General features: G+C 36.4%; 1 protein-coding gene across 1 annotated transcript; it reads right to left on the bottom strand.

The window, feature by feature from the left end:
- Positions 1-12,014: 12,014 nt before the first annotated feature.
- On the bottom strand, positions 12,015-19,936 carry LOC141500350 (double-headed protease inhibitor, submandibular gland-like). The gene is made up of 5 exons (XM_074203505.1): positions 19,931-19,936; positions 17,963-18,087; positions 16,156-16,198; positions 14,834-14,943; positions 12,015-12,204 (listed from the first exon to the last, which is right to left on the bottom strand). Exons 1-5 carry the CDS (start codon positions 19,934-19,936, stop codon positions 12,159-12,161), a joined length of 330 nt encoding a protein of 109 aa, XP_074059606.1. The 3' UTR covers positions 12,015-12,158.
- Between the last annotated feature and the right edge of the window lie 759 nt (positions 19,937-20,695).

The following is a 20,695-nucleotide window of genomic DNA, read 5'->3' as shown; positions in this document are numbered from 1 at the left end:
TTAGGGAACAGTCCATTTATTCCTACACTCTCTAGTGTTTTTAATAGGAATGGATGCTGTATTTTGTCAAAAGCATCTATTGATGTGATCATATGATTTTTGATAGGTTTTTTGTTGATATAATTGAGTATACTAACAGTTTTTCCAATACTGAACCAACTCTGCATTTGTGGAATAAATCCTACTTGATCATAATGTATTATCCTAGTGATGACTTGTTGTAGTTCTTTTGCTAAGAATTTATTTAGGATTTTTGCATCTATATTCATCAGGGAAATAGGTCTATAATTTTATTTCTCTGTTTTAACTCTTCCTGGGTTAGGTAACAGTACCATATTGGTTTCATAGAAAGAGTTAGGCAGAGTTCCATCTTTCCCTGTTTTTCCAAAGAGTTTACATAGGATTGTAACCAATTGTTCCTTAAATGTTTGGTTGAATTCACTTGTGAATCCATCAGGTCCGGGAGATTTTTTTTCAGGGAGTTCAATAATGGCTTGTTGAATTTCTTTTTCTGAGATAGGGTTGTTTAGGTATTTAATCTCTTCTTCATTTAACCTGGCAACTTATATTTTTGTAAATATTTATCCATTTCACTTAGATTATCAAATTTATTGGCATAGAGTTGGGCAAAATAATTTCGAATTATTACTTTAACTTGCTCCTCATTGGTGGTGAGTTCACCTTTTTCATTTATAATACTAGCAATTTGGTTTTCTTCTTACTTTTTTCAATGAAATTGACCAGAGGTTTATCAGTTTTATTGGTTTTTTCAAAATAACAACTTTTGGTTTTATTTATTAATTCAATAGTTTTGCTGCTTTCGATTTTATTAATTTCTCCTTTAATTTTTAGAATTTCTAATTTGGTATTTGATTGGGGAATTTTGATTTGTTCTTTCTCTAATTTTTTTAGTTGCATATGTAGTTCATTGATGTTCTCTTTCTCCAATTTATTCATATAAGCATTTAGAGCTGCTATAATATATCCCCTGAGAGTTGCTTTGAATGAATCCCATAGGTTTTGGTATGTTGTTTCATTATAATCATTATCTAGGATAAAATGGTTAATGATTTCTATAATTTGTTTTTTGGTCCACTCATTTTTAAAAATGAGGTTATTCAGTTTCCAATTTGTTCTGGGTCTATATCTCCTTGGCCCAGTATTGCATATGACTTTTATTGCATTGTGATCTGAGAAAGATGCATTCACTATTTCTGCCTTTCTGCAGTTGATCATTAGGTTTTTATGTCCTAGTACATGGTCAATTTTTGTATAAGTTCCATGTACTGCAGAGAAAAAGGTATATTCCTTTTTATCCCCATTCGGTTTCCTCCATAAGTCTACCATATCTAATTTTTCTAACAATCTATTTACCTCCCTAATTTCTTTCTTGTTTGTTTTATGATTCGATTTATCTAGATCTGATAATGGGAGGTTGAGGTCTCCCACTAGTAGAGATTTGCTGTCTATGTCTTTCTGCAGCTCTTTCATCATCTCCTCTAAGAATCTGGGTGCTGTCCCACTGGGTGCATATACATTCAATATTGAAATGACTTTATTGTCTATGGTACGTTTTAGGAGGATAAAGTTTCCTTCCATATCTCTTTTAATGCTATCTATTTTTGCTGCTGCTTTGTCTGAGATAAGGATTGTTACTCCTGCTTTTTTTTACTTCAGCTGAAGCAAAATATATTTTGCTCCAACCTTTTACCTTTACTCTATATGTATCTCTCTGCTTCAAATGAGTTTCTTGTAAGCAGCATATTGTAGGATTCTGGTTTTTAATCCACTGTGCTATTTGCTTATGTTTTAAGGGAGAGTTCATCCCATTCACGATCAAGGTTGTGATTATTAATTCTTTATTTCCCTCTGTGCTATCTTTCCTCTGTTTGTTTGTTCCCCCTTTCCCCCCTTTTATCCATATTCCCCAGTATTTTGTTTCTGAATACCACCCACTTCAGTGTGTTTGCCTTCCTATATCACACCCTCCCCTTTCTTTCCCCTTTCCCTTTTTCCCTTTTCCCTTCCCTTCCTTTCATTTCCCCTTATTTGCCCCACTCCTCTTCCCTTTCTCCATCCCCCCTCCCCTTTTCCACTTTTAATACTTGAAAGGATAGATGTTTTATAAGTTAGCTGAGTTTGTGTAGGTTGACTTTAATCCAAGTCTGATGAGAAGAAGATTCAAGTGTTTCTCCTCTGCTCCCTTCTTCCCCTCTATTACCATAGGTTTTTTTTACCTCTTAGTGTAATGAGATTTACCCCATTCAATCCCTCCCTCCTCCCGTCTCTTTCCAGTCCCCCTTTTTAGGGAGGTAGTGTATTTTTTTAGATCATTCTATCTAAGTCATAGAAATTTCTGAGTATCTGTCCCCTCTAGGTCAGTATATTCTCTTGGAATATATCAGAATTCCTGAGAGTTATTAGTCTTTCTCCCAAATGGGGTTAAAGACAGTTACATCCCATTAGATAGCAGTCTCATGGATAGGTCATGGATGTCCATCATTTCTCGCTAGGTATATTCTCTCTGGTAGAGTTACAGTTCTCAGGATTTATGAGAGTCTTTCCCGCCCCCCCGCCCATGCTGGGATATAGTCAGTTTCAACTTACTGGATTGCATTTTTTTTCCTTTTACTGCCTCCCCCTTTGTTAACCTTTTTATGTGTCTCTTGAACCTCCTATTTGATGTCCTAATTTTCTGTTTAGCTCTTGTCTTTTCATCAAAAATTTTTGGAATTCTTCCATTTTGTTAAATGTCCATCTTTTTCCCTGAAAGAGAAGGCTCAGCTTTGCAGGAAAGTAGATTCTTAGCTGCATTCCAAGCTCCCATGGTCTTCTCAATATCTCGTTCCAGGCCCTTCGATCCCTTAAAGTTGATGCAACCAGGTCCTGTGTGATACTTACTGTGACTCCTTGATATTTACATTGTTTCTTTCGGGCTGCTTGCAGGATTTTCTCTTTTATCTGATAGATCTGGAGTTTGGCCACAACATTCCTTGGTTTTTTTTATTTTAGGATCTTTTTCTGGTGGGGATCGATATACTCTTTCAATAACTACTTTGCCCTCTGATTCCATGATATCAGGGCAGTTTTCCATTACTAGATCCTGTAATATTAAGTCCAGGCTTTTTCTTCTCTTCAATGTTTTCATGAAGTCCTATAATTTTTCAGGTTGCCCCTCCTCGATCTATTTTCGAAGTCAGTGGTTTTGTTGATGAGGTATTTTACATTTGCTTCTATTTTTTCTATTTTTTGATTTTGTTTAACTGACTCTTGCTGTCTCATGGATTCATTAGTTTCTGTAGACTCCATTCTTTTTTGGGGGGAGGAGTTTTCTTCATTACCCTTTTGCAACTCCTTTTCCAATTGGTCAATTCTACTTTTGAAAGAGCTTTCCATTTGACCAATTGAGGTTTTGAGAGAATTAATTTCTTTATGCATTTGCTCATTTGAGCATCTGAGAGATTTATTTTCCTTTTGTTTTTGTCCAATTGTACTTTCTAAGGTTTTGTTTTCTTGTTGCAAAGTATTAATTGTCTCTCCCCAATTTTTAAGCTCCTTCCTTATTTCTTCAAGGAAGTCTTTCTGTTCTGGAGACCAGATTGTATTCTTCTCAGAGGTTCCAGGTCTCTCTGAATGGGCTCTTTCCCTTCCAGGAATTTTTCTATGGATCCACCTTTCTGCTGACCTTTCTTCATTATGCTAAGACCTTGAGTTGGGGGGGGGGGGGAAGGGCTGGTTCACCTGGGCTTGGGATCGCTAAAGGCTTTACTGAGTGCAGTTTTTCTGGCTGGCCAGTAGGAGGTGCTGGTTGCTTTCTCTGGCGTGTCTGTGACCTTGGTTGAGAGGCCTTCTCTCTTTGCTTGAGGGAAGGAATTGGAGCTATTGAATTCTTTTGCCTTCAATCAATGGTGCGCTTTACCCTGGCCTGAGCTCATTTCTCACCTGGGCTGGTTCTTTGCTTACACACCTGGGCCTGAGGCAGAAATAGTTTGCAATTGTTTGTTTTGGGGGAGGCCTCAGTGCAATGGTGGCATGGACTCAGAGTTTCTCAGACCTGAGGTGCCCAGTGATGGTGTCCGCAGCTCTCCTGCACCAGACCTCTCCCAGCAGCCCCATCCCCAAGCTCCAGGGGGACAGCACCAACACCAGCACCTCTGCTTCCCCGTGGGCCCAAGCCCCTTTCGTCCAGCCCCACCACTGATCCAGCAGGTCCGGCTCTTGGGCCCTGAGACTCCTGGATCCAATTCAGCTGTTAATCTGGCTGATCCGGGGCTGATCCTCCCTCTGAGCCCAGACTCACCTGCCCAAATTCGGCCAAAGCTGCTGTGGGAGACAAATCCTGAGGCACATCTTCTTTCTCCTGGCTTTTCTTTCTGGGTTTTGTGGTTCAGATTTCTTTTAAGAGGTTTGTTTCATGTAATAAATGGGGAAGAGATCGGGAAACTTTAGAACTCTGCCTGTCTTCTCTCCACCATCTTGGCTGGAAGTCCCTGCTGACTTCATTTTCATGCTTTTCCTGCCTCTCTCTCATTTCTTTTCCCAGTTTTTCTTCTAACTCCCTGATTGATTTTCAAAGTCTTTTTTGATCTCTGTTATAGCCTGAGCCCAATTTCTGTTTTTCCTGGAGTCTTTAGATGCAGGAGCTTGTGCTTCCTCATCTTCAGACTGAGTATTTTGATCCTTCTTGGGCTCATATGCAAAATATTTCTCAATGGTATTCCTCTTGTTTCTCTGCTTGCTCATTTTCCCAGCCTGAGCCTGGTTTTGGGATGCTTCCTGAGCTTTTGGGACACTCCCACAAGGGTCTCAGTGTGTGAGGCTCTGTCCTCCCTCCTGGTCTGTGAATGACAATATGAGCCCCCCTCTGACACAGGGCTGATGTGGAGGGGGTCCCTGCTGTTCTATGGGGGAGGGCGCCTCAACTGCAATCAGGAACTGAATGTATTCAGAACCCCAGAGTCCTGTTCCAGGGACAGAGGACAGAGCTAGGCAGTCTCTCTCTCTTTACTCCCCTCCCTAGGTTCAATGGGCTCATGCCCTGGGGGCTCCTGCTTACTGGCTCCACCTGCTTCTGTTTCCTGAAACTTGGCTGTGCTGGCCATGCTGTTCTCTGTGTGCCCTGAGGGCTGGGCTTCACGTGCTCACTCTGGCAGAGATCCCCAGCTTTTCCTCCAGTTTGTGCCCGGTGCTCCCCAAAGAGTAGCTCAGGAAACTCCCCCGCTGCTGTGAGCTGCAGCTCTCAGTGCCCTGGGACTGCCTCCAGAAGGCTGAAGTTCTTTTGCTCTGGTGCGCCACCCCTCTGGCGCACTGCCCCTCCAAACCCCGGCAGCGGACCCTTTCTGCTCTTTTCCAAGTTACCTTGAGTAGGAGAACTGCCTCATTGGCTCCCTCTGTTGGTTCTTTCTCTCAAAAATTTAGTTACAGTCCTTAGCTTATGAGTTTTATGAGAGCACACCTAAAACAAGATCCATTCTTGTCACCATCTTGGCTCTGCCCCCAAATGTTTTCTTTAATGAACTTTTGTATCTCCTTTTCTATTTGGTCAATTCTGCTTTTTTAAGACATTCTTTTCCTCATTGGCTTTTTGGAGCTCTTTTCCCATTTGACCCAGTATGGTTTTTAACATGGTGTTTTATTCAGAATTTTTTTTGTTTCTTTCAGTAAATTCCTGACTAGGTTTTCTTGATTCTCCTGCATCCCTCTCATTTCTCTTCCCAATTTTTCCTCTACCATTCTTACATGATTTTCAAAATTATTTTTGAACTCTTCCATAACCTGAGTTAATTTATATTTTTCTTAGAGTCCTTGGATGTAGAAGATTTGACTTTTTTATCTTCCTCTGAGAGTATATTTTGATCTTTCATATGACCATAGAACTGTCTATGGTCAATTTTTTTTCTTCTGTTGCTTGCCCATTTCCCCAGCCTATGATTTGATTTCAGCACTTAAGATGGAACTCTACTTCTAGGGTATAGGACACGTTGTTCCTAACTTTTGAAAGTATTAGCAGCTGTTTTCAAAGATACTTCTAGGGTACTAGAAGTTTTCAATTCATTTAAGGTCTTATGAGTGTTTATGACTACTCCCCTGACCTGTGTTCTGGTCTGTGGGAGACCACAAGCACTCCTTTCTACCCTGGAACTGGGAGGAGGGTCCCTACTCTGCTATGGCAGTAAGTTTTGTTGTGGAAATGCTCCTCTTCCTGGAACTGGGACTCAAGACTGTTAACCAGATCTGAACATGAGCAAAGCAACTGAGTCTTGCTTCAGTGATACCAAAGAGACTCCTGTAATCCCCTCTGAGCTCCTACTGTCCATGGGCTGAGGGCTCCAGAAGAAGCTGTTGCACAGATTCAGTGACTCCCAATTCTTCCTCCTGGTCTGCTGGGGTATGGTTTGTACTGCTGAATCCTATGCTGGACTGTGCTCCACTTTCATTTCAAACAGACTTTTCCTGTTGAACCTTCTAAGTTTTCTTTGGCAATTACTGAGTTAAGTGGTCTGGGAAACCACCACCACTGCCACTGACTCAGTCACCCAGATTACTGTTTCTGAAAGGCTGGCCAGTTTGCCCTGGTGTGATCCATGTGACTCTGTGCTCTTCTCTCAGACCTTTCCAGTCAATCTTCCTAGTTGTCCTGGGCTGGAAAATTGTTTCATTTTTTTTTTTTTTTGTGGATTCTGTCACTCTGGAATTTGGTTAGAGTCACTTTTAAAGTTTCTGAAGTAGTTTGGGGAAGATCTTGAGTGAGTCTCTGCCTTGACTCTGCCATCTTGTCTCTGCCTCTAGCACAGCATTTCTCATATTAACAAACAATATAGATATCTATAGATGAAGGAAGAGCTAAACAAATTCTTGGATATGAACATAATGTAACATGATTATGTCCTAAAAAATGATGAAGATGATAATTATAAAAAGCGAAGAAAAACATGTGAACTGCTATGAATTAAACTAAGTATAATAATGAAAACAATGGACATTATAATTACATTGATATTGTTGGAAATAAAAACAAGAAGAAAACAAAACTGAATGCTATCAAATTATAATGAACAATTCTGACCAAAAGAAGAGATATCAAAACACACATTTGTCTACTTGTAAATGATGTCAGAAACCCGAGGGGCATAATACTGCACATAGTGTCACACACTACTTTAATATGTTCGTTTTACAGATTTTTTTTCCCCTCATTCTCTTTTATTCTTTATTTTTCAGGATGGTTCTCTGAGAACAGTAAGAGAAATTTAAGTGAATTAATAAAAGGAATAAAAATATTGTGAAAAGGTGCAGAAGAAAACAAGAGTTTGTTTTTTTTTCCTTCTGCATCTTTTTACAATATGCATATATATATATATATATATACATACACATGTAAAATAAAATATATTTATAAAGGATGTAGACTTAGGATAAATTTTCTTGGTTATAAATGAATGAAGTAGAGCTTTGGGTCCTAAATCCTAAAGCAATTTATCCTAGATCTTCATTTTGCAGCAAAAGCTTAGGACTGGAGTGGACAAATTCCTTGTCCTACTTTATATGGACCAGACACTAATATCTGAGCCTCTGTTATGATTCCAAATCTTATATCCTTAGTGTATCCTTATTCATAAAAGAATATGAAAAATTAATTTGTGAAATAAAGTTAGGAATTCTCCTGATGTCTCTCCCAAACCACTCCAGATACTTTTAATGATGACTCTAAACAAATTCTAGTGATAGAATGCACAAAAAAAATAGTGTGAAGCAATTTTCCTGTCCAAGACAACTGAGATTGACAGGAAAGATCTTTTGAAGTGGGTTGAGAAAGGGAAAAAGTCCAGTGTAGGACATATCATGCAGACAGAGCTCAGCAAACCAGGACAGGTCACAAGATGACTTAATCAGTGGCAGTAGTGGTAGTTTACAGACCCATCAACCTACAGACACCAAAAACAATTCAGAAGGTCAGCAAGAAAGATCTGTTTCTCTTTGGTAAGAGTGAAGCACAGTCCAGTGCAGGTCACACCAACATAGTCTTGGCCCTAGCAAACCAGGAATATGTATTGGGAGTCCCTGAATCAACTGCAACAGTAATTGTTTCTAGTGCTCTCAATCCATAGATAGTAAGGGAGTCTAACATCTAGTCAGAAGGAGATCATTAGAGTCTTTGTTAGTGCTGAAGCTGGACTATTTCTTTGTCCATACTCATATTGGGTCTCAATTCCAGCATGTAACAGAAAGGGTTATGTGCTGCACAAACTTAATTTAGTCAGCTCAAATCAGTCCCACAATGATATGCTCTTTATTAAGTCTTTAAGTGAGAATTTAATGATTAACATACTTATGATTCAAGATTATACACAATTACATATATGACTTATAACCCACTTATTATAGCTATAATCCCTTAAAATATACTATTACATATATGCAGACATGAAGGAAAACATGAGCATTGGAAAGATAAGAGATAAAGAAAAGTTACTTAACCAAGGAGGCTCCAACACCTGGAAATCTGGATGGCTGGGGAAGTCGAGTTACAACACAGCCTCCAGGATCTCAATTGGAAAGTCACTTTAGCAGAGTATCGTGCCCAAAAGGGTAACTTCCAAAGCCCAGTTTCTTTTTTTTCTTTTTTAATTTATTTTCATCCATTTGTACATATATATTTCCAAGTTGCAAGTTTCCTTCCACACTCTCTTACCATCCCCTCCCCTTAGTTGGGAATAGTCATATTAGCATTTTACATACATATTTTGTCAAACATATTTACAAATTAGTAGTTTTTGGCATAAGGAATTAGGATTGAGGGAAAGAGATACATAAAAGATAATTTCTATAAAGTGTTCATCAGATTCAGTAGGGGTGTTTTTTTTTCCTGTGTATTTTGTTTTGTTTTTCTTCCTCTAGTTGGGGATAATATAGCACATAATCTCTCAAATGCAGTTGTCCTAGCTCTCTGGACTGCTGAGAGGTGTTTCCATCAAGGTTGTTCCTCTCATAATGTAGATGTGTAAATTGTTCTCTTGGCTCTACTCCCTTCACTCAGCATCAGATCCCCTAAATCATTCTATGCTTCTCTAGAGTCTGACCATTTATTGCTTCTTATAGAACAATTATATTTCATAGTATTCATGTACCATAACTTGTTTAGCCAGTCCCCAAATGATAGAATTTCCAATTCTTTGTCACTACAGAAAGGGTTGCTACGAATATTTTTACATTTTTTACAATATCTTCTGGATATAGTCTTAGAATTGGAATTGCTGGATCAAAGGATATGAACAGTTTTATTACTCTTTGGGCATAGTTCCATATTGTTCTCCAGAAAGGTTGGATATGTTCACAACTCTATCAGCCCACTTTCCCAAGTAAGACCTTTATAGTGCTCATACAAAAGTGGCACAGGTCCAAGAGTACAAGGCTGAACTCAATGATCAATGGGCTCTCAGCCAAACTCAATGATCAATGAAACTCAAAATTTCAGTCAAAACACCCTCATATCCTGAGTACAATTACTTTTTCCAGGTGTCTTGTGATAAATACCCAGTGGCAGGTCAATTTCCCAAGTATGAACCCCAAAACATGTTTACTAGGAATATTCCCCAGCACTCCCTGCCCTGGAACATGCCTTGATTGATCACGTTTTGGTGTTCTGGAAGTTCCTTCTCCTTGGACCATGACAGCTGATAAGGAAAATCTCAATTTAACTTTGGGATGTCAGTGGAGCAGGTTCCCTTGCCATAATTCCAGGATGGAAAAGTGTGCTTGTGGTTAATCAAAGACTACAGAACAGGTGGTAAACACTCCTCTCCTTAGATAAACCACCTTGGAAAAACTGGAAATTGACAGATTCTTAGAAGTATCTCTGAAAACAACTGCACAAAACCCCAGAAACCTGGGGCAGTGTACTCTCCATCCTGGAAGAAGTGTGCTACTTTAACAAAGAGCTAAAGTGAAGTAATAAGCTAGAAAAATGAGCTACCACGAGAAAAACATTCTGACTATAAAAAGTTACTATGGTGACAAGGAAGATCAAAACACCTACTCAGAAGAACATAATAAAGTCAAATCTTCTACAACCAAAATATCCAAGAAGATTGGGAATTGGTTTCAATTCATGGAAGAACTCAAAAACGGCTTTGAAAATCAAGAGAGGTAGAAGAAAAATTCAGAAAAGAAACAAACATGATGCAAGAAAATTGAGAAAAAAGAGTCAACAGATTGGTACAAAAAGGCTCAAAAATGTTGATGAAAATAACAAATTAAAAGCATACTAGGTCAAATGGTAAAAGAGTAGAAGAATGCCTTAAAAAACAAAATTGTCAAATGGGAAAAAGAGGCACAAAAAAACTCTTTAAAAATAAAATTAGTTAAATGGTAATGGAGGTACAAAATAATTCCTTAAGTATTAGAACTGGGGGGTAGCTAGGTGGTGAAGTGCATAGAGCATCAGCCCTGAAGTCAGGAAGGCCTGAGTTCAAATCCTCTCTCAAGCCTTTAATACTTAGCAATGTGACCTTGAGCAAGTCACTTAACCCCATTGCCTTGCAAAAATTAAAAACAAAAAGAATCAGAACTGGAAAATGGAAACCCTGTCTACTTGGAATTATAAGAAATAACTAAACCAAAAAACAAACAGACAAAATCAAAACAATGAAAAAAAGACAATGTAGAAAATCTAAATGGAAAAATGACTGACCTAGAACATGGATTCAAGTGAGATAATTTGAAAATTTTGGGGGTTAGCTGAAAACCAAGATCAAGTAAAGAACTTATATCTTTCAAGAAATTTTCAGGGAAATTTTCAAGAATCAGAGGGGGAAAAATAGAAATTGAAGGAATTCCTCAATAAAGTCCAGAAATAGATCCCAAAATGAAAACTCTCAGGAACAATATAACCAAATTTTAGAGCTCCCAGGGTAAGAAGAAAATATTGTGAGAGGCCAGAAAAAAAAAAAAAAATCCGATATTTTGGAGACATGGTCAGGTTAATACAAGATTTAACAATTACAGCGTTGATGATTCAGAGGCCTTGGAATATGATATTCCTGAGGTTTCCCCTAACCAGCAAAGCTGAGTATACTCCTCCAGGGTAAAAAACAAATCAACATTCATTGATATAGATGTGTTTCAAACATTCTTTATGAAAAGACCAGAACTGAATATAAAATTTGACTTTCAGATACATGGCTCAAGAGAAGCTTAAAAAATTTATCAGAAAGGAAAATCATAATGTTTTTAATAATGTTTAATTCTTACATGGCTAGATGATACTTCCAACTTCCAACTTTTTTTTTTTTTTTTAGTTCTAACAAGGCAATGGGGTTAAGTGGCTTGCACAAGGCCACAGAGATAGGTAACTATGAAGTGTCTGAGGCAGGATTTGAATTCAGGTACTCCTGACTCCAGGGCTGGTGTTCTATTCACTGTGCCACCTAGCTGCCCCCTAGCCACCCCTGATACTTCCAACTTCTAAAAAACTTTCTAATTATTAGGCAATTAGAATGAGTTGATATAGATAGATAGAAGGCATAGGTTTGAGTTGAATATGAAGGGATGATATCTAAAACTTAAATTGAGGAACTAAAAATTGAGGAATGAGAAAATAATATACTGGGAGAAAGCAGTGTACATCATCTCACATAAAAAAAAGACAAGGAAAAAGCTTTTACAGTGAAAAGGACATAGGGAATGAGTGAACCAAACTCTCATCAGAAATGATTGAGACAATAACATAGTCAATTGTGTTTCAAAATCAAAACTCATACCCTTTCAGAAATTTATAATATAATATTATATATATAATTTATAATATAATATTATATATATATATAATATAATATAAATTTTATAAAATTTATAAAACTTTTTATGACCATGAAGAATTCATTTCACATCTTTACTATTTTTTCCTTCTAGTTATGGCTTGTCTGATTTTTGGGAAATAGTAGATGATGCCATGTTTAGTTAAGTAATATTTTCAATGGAGTTAAAAAATCTCATACATCCCTTAAGAGCTCATGCAGAGAAGTATTTATTGTTGTGGTAAATCAGTAGTCAGGAATATCGGGAACCACTTTCTAATCCAAGTGAGAAGTAACCAAAGGATGTGTGAGGTCTAAATAAGGCAGCTGATGGTAGATGGGGAAACATGTTGTTCTTGATCCTCAGCATACTCCATAATGTCTAAAAGTTATATTTCCCTGGCTTCTCCTGCAGGAGAGAAACATACTCATGTAGATAATATTTCAAAATATATATACTCTATAACAAATACTATAGTGATTTTATAAATTCTGAAGGTTGGAGGCAAAGTGGTAATGGGAAATTGTCTGAATTAACATTATATGGCCATAATATAATAATAATAATAATAATAATAATAATAATGACATTGATGATGAGAAGAATGATAATAAATATTTATCTAATGCTTACTTTGTGCCATTGTGCTTTACAATTATTATCTCATTTGATTCTTCTAGCAAACTTTAACAGTAAACATCATTTCTATAAAATATAGATGAGTAAACCTGGGAAAATTGAGGTTAAGTTTACCTACAGTAAGAATTGTAACAATTGCTTACAGTTACATAGCTAGATCAAATTTGAACCTAAGTCTTTCTGATAAATAACCAAGTGCTCTAACTGCACCACTTAGCTCCCTATAGTATATTTAAATATATGTATAATGCTTCATGCTATCAAATTGGTAAAAAAGGAATATAGACTAGCACAATCTCTTGATTATATTACAAAAAAATGTCAACCACATTTTGCTTTATTAAACTGGATCAACTATAGGTCAATTTAAAAAATTTATTAAGATGTTTGGGTAACATTAGTAACAAAGCAACATGTTGACTTAAATGGTGGTTATGCTTTCTCCTCAAGAAAAAATGAAAACAACTGGGCTTTTATAATCCAAATGAGACTGAAAAACTGATGCAATTTTTAAGTGAACCTTTATGTTACTTTTAAAGTTCTTTCATTCTAGTGCTATGATTTCTATTCCTGCCAGTTGTAGTATTGACTTTCAAAATGTTCTTTGTCATGACATAGAAAATTCCTTATCCTAGATATTCATCTATCTTTGGATTTTACATTGCTGTGTCATCTCCCTCAGTTTATCTGGCTTCTCCCAGAACCTCCATTCAGAGAAGGGACCCAAGCTGGCTACATCTTCATTCTTCTCCAGGCTGTACTCTTGACTTCTTCAGACTTTTCTTGCAGTGCACCCATTGGGTAGGTTGATCTCTTCCACTTTCCCTTCACTTTTTAGCTTCCTTGATTTTCAGATAGCCCCACCCTTAGTAGACTATAAGTTCCTAGAGATCAGGGAATTTCTTTCTTCATGTATTTGCACTTTGTTTAACACAGTTTTTGATACAGAGTTAAGAGCTTAATAAATGCTTATTGACTAGTTCCATATTCAGAGCAATAAATTAATTATGGTATAATATATTCACATTCTTGGAAAGGTTGAAATCACTTATCATTAAACAGAGGCCTGATGACTTTATCTGACTGGTGTGAACTTTTAAAATGAAACAATAGGAAACCTTGGATTGCGAAAAAGGATGAAGATCATCAGCTCACCCTAGAGTGGAAATGATAGAAGTCTTGAAAAGAAGGAAGAATTCTCTTTTATTTTGGTGGTAAGAGATTATCAATTTTGAATAAAAGAGATTTAGTAAGGGATAGTCCTGCAGTCTATACAAGACTATTAATTATGTTATAATTCTGTAATACTTTACTTTAAAAATCTTCAATGGATACACATACTTGCAAGTCTTTGCACCTTTAAAATATGTTCCCAATATTTTTCATTCTTATTATGTCATATCTTTTATCTTTTCTTAATTTATCACCCAAAAGCTAGGTATTGCCCAAAGTTATTGTCCTCTCATGCTTTCTCTCTTCAAGGGAATCTGTTTCAATCTGACTTCCAGCCTCATTGTTAAACAGAAATAATTCTCTCTGAAATCACAAATAAAATCTTAACTACTCAAAATAATGTTCTCTTCTTAATCATACTTGTTTCATCTGTAACATTTGATGCAACTGACTACACTTTCCTCCTTAATGCTATATCCTATTTAGATTTACTTGACATAACTCTTTTTGGAATCTCTTAACATCTTTATAATCATTCCTTTTCAATATTGTTTGCTTCATCATCATATTATGAACAATGACTGTAGGCATTTCATAAAACTTTCTCCTGGGCCTGAATTTTCCCTATACAATTTTTTTTTTATTGATGAGTATATCATCTCTATAATTTCAATGTAGAAGATTATCAAAAGTCAACATCATTATTCTACTGAACTTGGGTTCCACATCATGAATCAAGAATTTGACTCAAGCCTTTGCAGTAGGTCTCAAGCATCTCATGTTGGAGGAGAAGGGAAGATAAGGAAAGAAGTGAGAACTGAGTGAAAAACATTTGATGCAACTGACTACATTAGACGTTTTGAAGGACATGAATACTTTAGTTATTAATGAAATTATTTGGTCAGTACATAGAACAGAGTTTCTGGCCAGGATTCTCTGTATTAATTTGGGAAGTATTGGAATCTAATCACAGGGAACATATTCTTTTTGACAAGGTCCAAATCTGTGTTATATTCCTCTATTTGGATTAAGTCAAGATTTTAATTACTGAAATAACTCATTTCCAATATCAGAAATAGGGAATAGATTAGAAGCCTTAATTTGAGAATCTGAGGGGAGAACTGAGGGAACATTCTCTAACACTAGAGGATCATGCAGTGTCGAGTGTTCTAGTTCTGCAGAAAAAGTGTTTCATTTTCAAACAGTCATATTTTTCAATACTTACCTATAAGCATTGCAAAAGTCACATTTATTCGCATAAACTTTACCATCAGAAGCACAGTGGGGCACATATTCGAGGGTACACATGGACTGTTCTTTTTCAGGACATTGAATCTACCCCCCCCAAAAAAAGATTTAATATTTCAAATTATGGAATCTTAGCTATTTAAGAGTTGGGAGATAGCACAGAAGAAATTCAGTCTATTTCAAACTCAGTGAAATTATCCTCTTTCAGAAAATCTCTCATATGTGGTCATTCACTATTTCGATAGTTATAAGTAGGTAAGTATCCCTCATGGTTTCCAAAAAAAAATAGAAGAAAATGTGAAATATCTCACTGAAAAACTGACTGACCTGGAAAATAGAACTAAGAGAGATAAATTAAGAATTATTAGAATATCTGAAAACTCAATCCTAAACATCAATTTTTAAGAATTTATCAAGAAACTGTCCTAATATACTAGAACTAGAGAATTAAGTAGAAATTAAGGGAATCCATCAATCACCTCTTGAGAGAGATCCCAAAGTGAAAACTCCCAAGAATATTGCAGTCAAATTCGAGAATTCCCAGGTCAAGTAGCAAATATTGCAAGCAGTCAGAAAGGAACAACTCAAACTGTCTGAACCACATTCAGGATAGTACAAGATTTATCAGTTTCTGCATTAAAGAATAAAGCTATCTATAATCACAAATCACTATTGGTTTAGAGAAATACAAATTAAAACAACTCTGAGGTATCACTTCACATCTATCAGATTCACTAATAAGAAAAGGAAAAGGATAAAGTTGGAGGAAATATTGACAACTTGGGGCACTAATGAATTCTTATTGGAGCTGTGAACTAATCTTGCTATTAATTTCTTTTTTAAATTTGATTCTGTCATTCTAGAAAGTGATTTGGAACTATGCCCCAAGGTTATTAAACTATGCATACCCTTTGACCTAGCAATAACACTACTACCTAAGCCTAAGACATAAAAACAAAGAGGCCAAGAAACATATTTGTACACAAATATTTGAAGCAATTCTTTGAGTTCTTGCAAAGAACCGGAAATTAATATCTTTTAGGTCCCAGCTCTGCTACCCAAAGTTCTGTAATGTTCCACAATGTAACATGTTACTTAAAGAAATATTTAAAATAAAAATAGATTCAGAAGCTTTCCTATTTTGACTTCCCAAAGTCTATGTCTGCATCTGTCTCTTTCTTGCCTGACTTCTAGAGCAGTAACTTTCATATAAGACAGGTCTTATGTTACTATTTTATAAAACAATCTTACCTGTGTTTTACTTAAAACAAACAAACCTCAAAAAAACACAATACTTACACATGGACCATCATGCAGCTTTCTGATATTCAATCCTTGTTCCCTAGAAGAGAGGATGTTCAGAATTAATTATCATTATTGAGGGAAAAATATGAATTGAATTCTTTCCCCTCAGTCTCTTATGAATGGGGACTCAGTATATGAAGTTTACTGAGGCAATTCAGACCAACTAAACATTAGAAATGGAGAAAAACTCAGAAAATAATAAAACTCATCCTTAGCCAGGAGGTAAAAGGTAAAACACCATATATTGCTTCAGTAGCAAAATCTGAATTTGAACCTTTTATCTCCTCATTCCCAAAACAGTAGTCTTTCTATTACACTGTGTTGATTTTATCTGTAAATATAGTAAAGATAATATTGGGCAGGGAAATATGTTTTATAATTAATCTGTTCCCTCTGCACAGACCATGAATCTTAAATTTAACATTGCTTAAGGCAATATAAGATCCTACTTCTATCCCATTCCCCAAGTTATAGATATGACATCAATGGAATTTAAATAAAGTACCTTGCCCCTCTGTGGCAAGGACAAGCCCCTGTCAACAAAACAATGAATCCTTTCCCTGAAAGGATTAAATCTTTGAACTGATGCTGAAAATTATAAATGTAGAAAAATTATAATCAGAAACAAGTTCGGTAATCTGTTAAAATCTTATTAAAGAGAGGAAGGCTCTCTGTTCTTGAGATATAAATTGACTCCTATTGTTTCACTGTTTAAAGTAAAATTTGTATACTATCTCCTTATTCCCAACTCCCAGCCTCAACCTTCTACCTGGTTTCCATCAGGTAAATTGGGAGGGATTTCCCATTTTGCCCTCAGTACTCAGATTAGAGTCAAGGCTCTACTCTGGGCCGTTCTCTCTCTCTCTCTCTCTCTCTCTCTCTCTCTCTCTCTCTCTCGCCCAGTCAGCATTCCCTGACTGTTATGCTTCCTCTCTTTATCTGTCTCTTTCTGTCTCTGTTTCTGTCTCACTGTCTCAGTCTTTGTCTCCCTAGCTTATTTTTGTTATTCATCCTGTCCTAAAGTGCTTGTTGACTCTCTGGGAGGAAAAGTTTTAGCCTGTTTACTTTGAAATACTTTGTAATAAAATCCTAAGCAGTTTTAAAATCTCAGAGAGCACACAAATTCCTTCGAGGTAACTCTCGATTTCTCAGTTACCCCCCAAATCCAGGGGCAACAGAACTATTGCCCCATATCAACACATCCCTCATTGCCTCATCTCTGCTCTTTGAGTTACCTGCCCTCCCATTTACATATACTTAGATATCCCTTTAAAAGTTCACCCTCTACTTTGCTGAGTTGCTGGTCCTCCTTTGTGAAGCTCTTACTCTCATGGAGAGTAACTAAAATGAACACCTCTGTAGCTTTCTTTAGTGTTTATTCCTTCAGGGCAGCTATTTCTGTCACTATTATTGTTACTATAGTTGTTGCTACTGCTAATCTTTCTTTCCCTTAGCTCCTGCGAACCACAGCAAAATTTAAATAAACCTTTTTGTCTCTAGACAAACTAGACCACCCTAAAAATATTTTTCCAAAACCATTTAAAAACCTCATTTTCAAAATTTCTAAAATTGATTCCCTCTTCATTATAAGTAGGCAGAGTTTAGACCAAAATAAAGAATATTTCTTTAATTAAATCTGTAGTTGTTTAATAGTTTTGATTCCCTGTTATTCTTGTTCTTGAAAATATCACTGGTTAGATTAAGTGACCTCTGGAGTGTCTTCCAACTCTGAAATTCCGATATGCTAAATTCTTTGACTGATGGGAGAGGGGGGACTGGGGACATTAAATTCAGTACTCACAAGTTAACAGTGCAGAGTAAGCATTCATTGGAGTAAGTTTTTTGATCAGTACCACAGATTGGCTGTAAAATCCTGGGACATGATAACTTTTTGACCTTTGTAAGGAAGTACCCACTGCAGCCATCCTATTGGAAAAATAAGTGAAGATCTTTCTCTGTTTCAATGGGAACATTAACTTCTATAACCACTATAAATTGGAATGTGCCCCTTTACCCACTACTTTGTCTTGTGACTTTGGGTATGGAACAATTACTCCCTTTCTTTTATCCAGTTCCCCCTTTCTGAAATAAATCATAAATGCAACAATTATAAACTACCTTAAAGCATGAAAAAAAAAATCAAAACCCTAATTAGAAATTCTATTATTTGGTATAAAATTGGTTACAGGGTAGAGGGTAGGGAGCATCAAAGGTGGGAAAAAGGAAGAGGGCTTAAGAAACCAAATCATATTAGATGGGCAGAAGTTGGAATAGAGAATAACTGTGAGGCAGATACAGAACTTGTTGAGGAAAAAAATTGCTAGGAAGGAAATAAACTTTATATGAGGAGAGGTGTTTGCTGGGTGATATGACTGAGAGAGGGTTTAAACATGGCAGTGGGGAGGGAGATTTACTGATTCCTCCTCCTGTTCCTGCAACTCAGGGTGATGAAATGTGATAAAGACCCTTAAAAGTGGTAGAGACTCAGGAACGGGTGGTGTTAGATGCTTTGGAAAGTTGGGAATGATATCCACATATCTTGATCCTCTTGATGGGAGGTATGGGCATAAAGTTTATTACAGTCTACAATGGCTACTAAAATAACAAGTAAAGAAGTTAGTGCATTAATCAGCAAAAAGAGTTGGATCTCTCAAGGAATTTTAGTACAATCAGTAGGGAATGTCATATCCTTTAAAGAAGAGGACAAGTATTCTGTTTACTCTTGGGCAGAATTTTGGGGAAAGGAGTTAAAGTAATTTTCATTATACAGCTGGATACCCAGTGTCTGTGGAAAATTCCTGAAATAACCAAGAAATTTACATTTCAGTAGAGTCTTTGTTAGAGAGTGAGGAAAGGAAAATAAGAAAAGAAACTGAGGGCTTTACATTATTAAAATCTTTGTGACCAAATGTTTGTGGCTATTTATCTAGATAATAAAGGGATGGATCAGACACCACCAGTATGTGCTAGATGAGCAGGATAACATTATGTTCAAACAGAAAAAAGATGGAAAGAATGAAAGAAAAGAGATTCAGAATGGCAGGTGACCACCAGCAGAAAGAAAAGAGAAGACAGTGGAATCAAAATTGGGGAAGGCTAGAACTGAGTTTAATGTGGGAGAGAGGAGCAACAAGTTTATAGCATGTTATTCTTATTCCTTTAAAAAAAATCTAAATAGTATTTTTTCCAGTTACACATAGAGTTTTCAACATTAATTTTTCTAAAAAAATTTAGTTTCAAATTGTTCTCTATGCCTCCCTTCTCTGCCCCTTCTCAAGTCAGCAAGCAATCTGATATAGGTTAGAATACACACAATTATGTTAAACAATTTTCTTTATTAGTCATGTTGAGCATGTTCCTCCTTTGCTACTGAACTCTTCAGTTTATATATAGACTGAGTTTTAGTTATATAAATTCTTTGCCATGCTGATTTCCAGGCTGTGCCACTCTCCCAATCCCATCCCCAGGGCAGCCCACCCTGATAGAAAACAAGGAACCAAGGAAGAATATGGGAACCATTGACTCAGGTAGCAGGACATGCTACTGCCCCATGTTCTTTCTGACTCTACTGGACATAGATTGTTAGTAATGGGAAGAAAACTTTAGATCCCTAAATTTATAATGAAGAAACTAAATCCCAGAGAAGGAAAGGAACTTAGTCCAAGTCAGACAATAAATGGTAAAATCATGACTATATATTTCAAGTGATATCAAAGAAAATCTCAAGTACAAAATGCTGCCCCAAAAGCACATGGCCTCCAAAAAATACCCACATTTTTATTTCTGTAATTGACAGAACAACAACAATAACAACAAAATATGGACTTACCCATGCCCCATTCACTTGCTTTATTTTTGTGTGATTAACTAAAAGAAAGAAAAACATTTCAACAAATGAGCTGTCCTAGTATGAAATAATTAAATTTCTTTTCCTTTTAAAATCTCTATTGGGTAAGACTAGAGTCAGGAAGGATGGTTGTATATATATTTTTATCCATAATAGAAATGATACTCTTACTGGAATGTATTGGATTTTATGTTCACTCCAGCACTCCCTCTGGACAAACTTAGAAGCTAAAGGACTTATCTCATATTAGAAATGGTCACATTAGAAGGTGGGCAAAATTATTTTTGACAAAGTTTTTCATAACCTAGCTCATTCCTTCCATTCTAGTCTTTTTTATACCTTATCCCCCTACCACATACTCTTTGATCCAATGATACTAATCTCCCAACTGTTCCATTAACAAGACACTCAAACTCTTGACTATTGCCATTTTCTCTGGCTACCCTTCATGTATGGGATCTTCTCCCTCATCATGTCTGATTACTCTCCCCTTTCTGACTTCTTTTAAGTACCAATTAAAATCCTATTTTTTTTTTTACTGGAAAGCTTTTCCTCTTAATTCTAGTCTCTTCCCTCTGTTAATTATTTCTTATTTATGCTGTCTAGGTTTTAATTTGTGCATTTCTTTGTATGTTTCCCCTCCACCTTGAGGACAGGAAGCATCCTTTGTCTTTTTTGTATCCCCAA

Source organism: Macrotis lagotis, chromosome 1 (assembly GCF_037893015.1).
Source record: "Macrotis lagotis isolate mMagLag1 chromosome 1, bilby.v1.9.chrom.fasta, whole genome shotgun sequence".
Taxonomy (NCBI): Eukaryota; Metazoa; Chordata; class Mammalia; order Peramelemorphia; family Peramelidae; genus Macrotis; species Macrotis lagotis.
The sequence above is the reverse complement of the archived record's forward strand: the minus strand, read 5'-3'. Positions and strand labels throughout refer to the sequence as shown.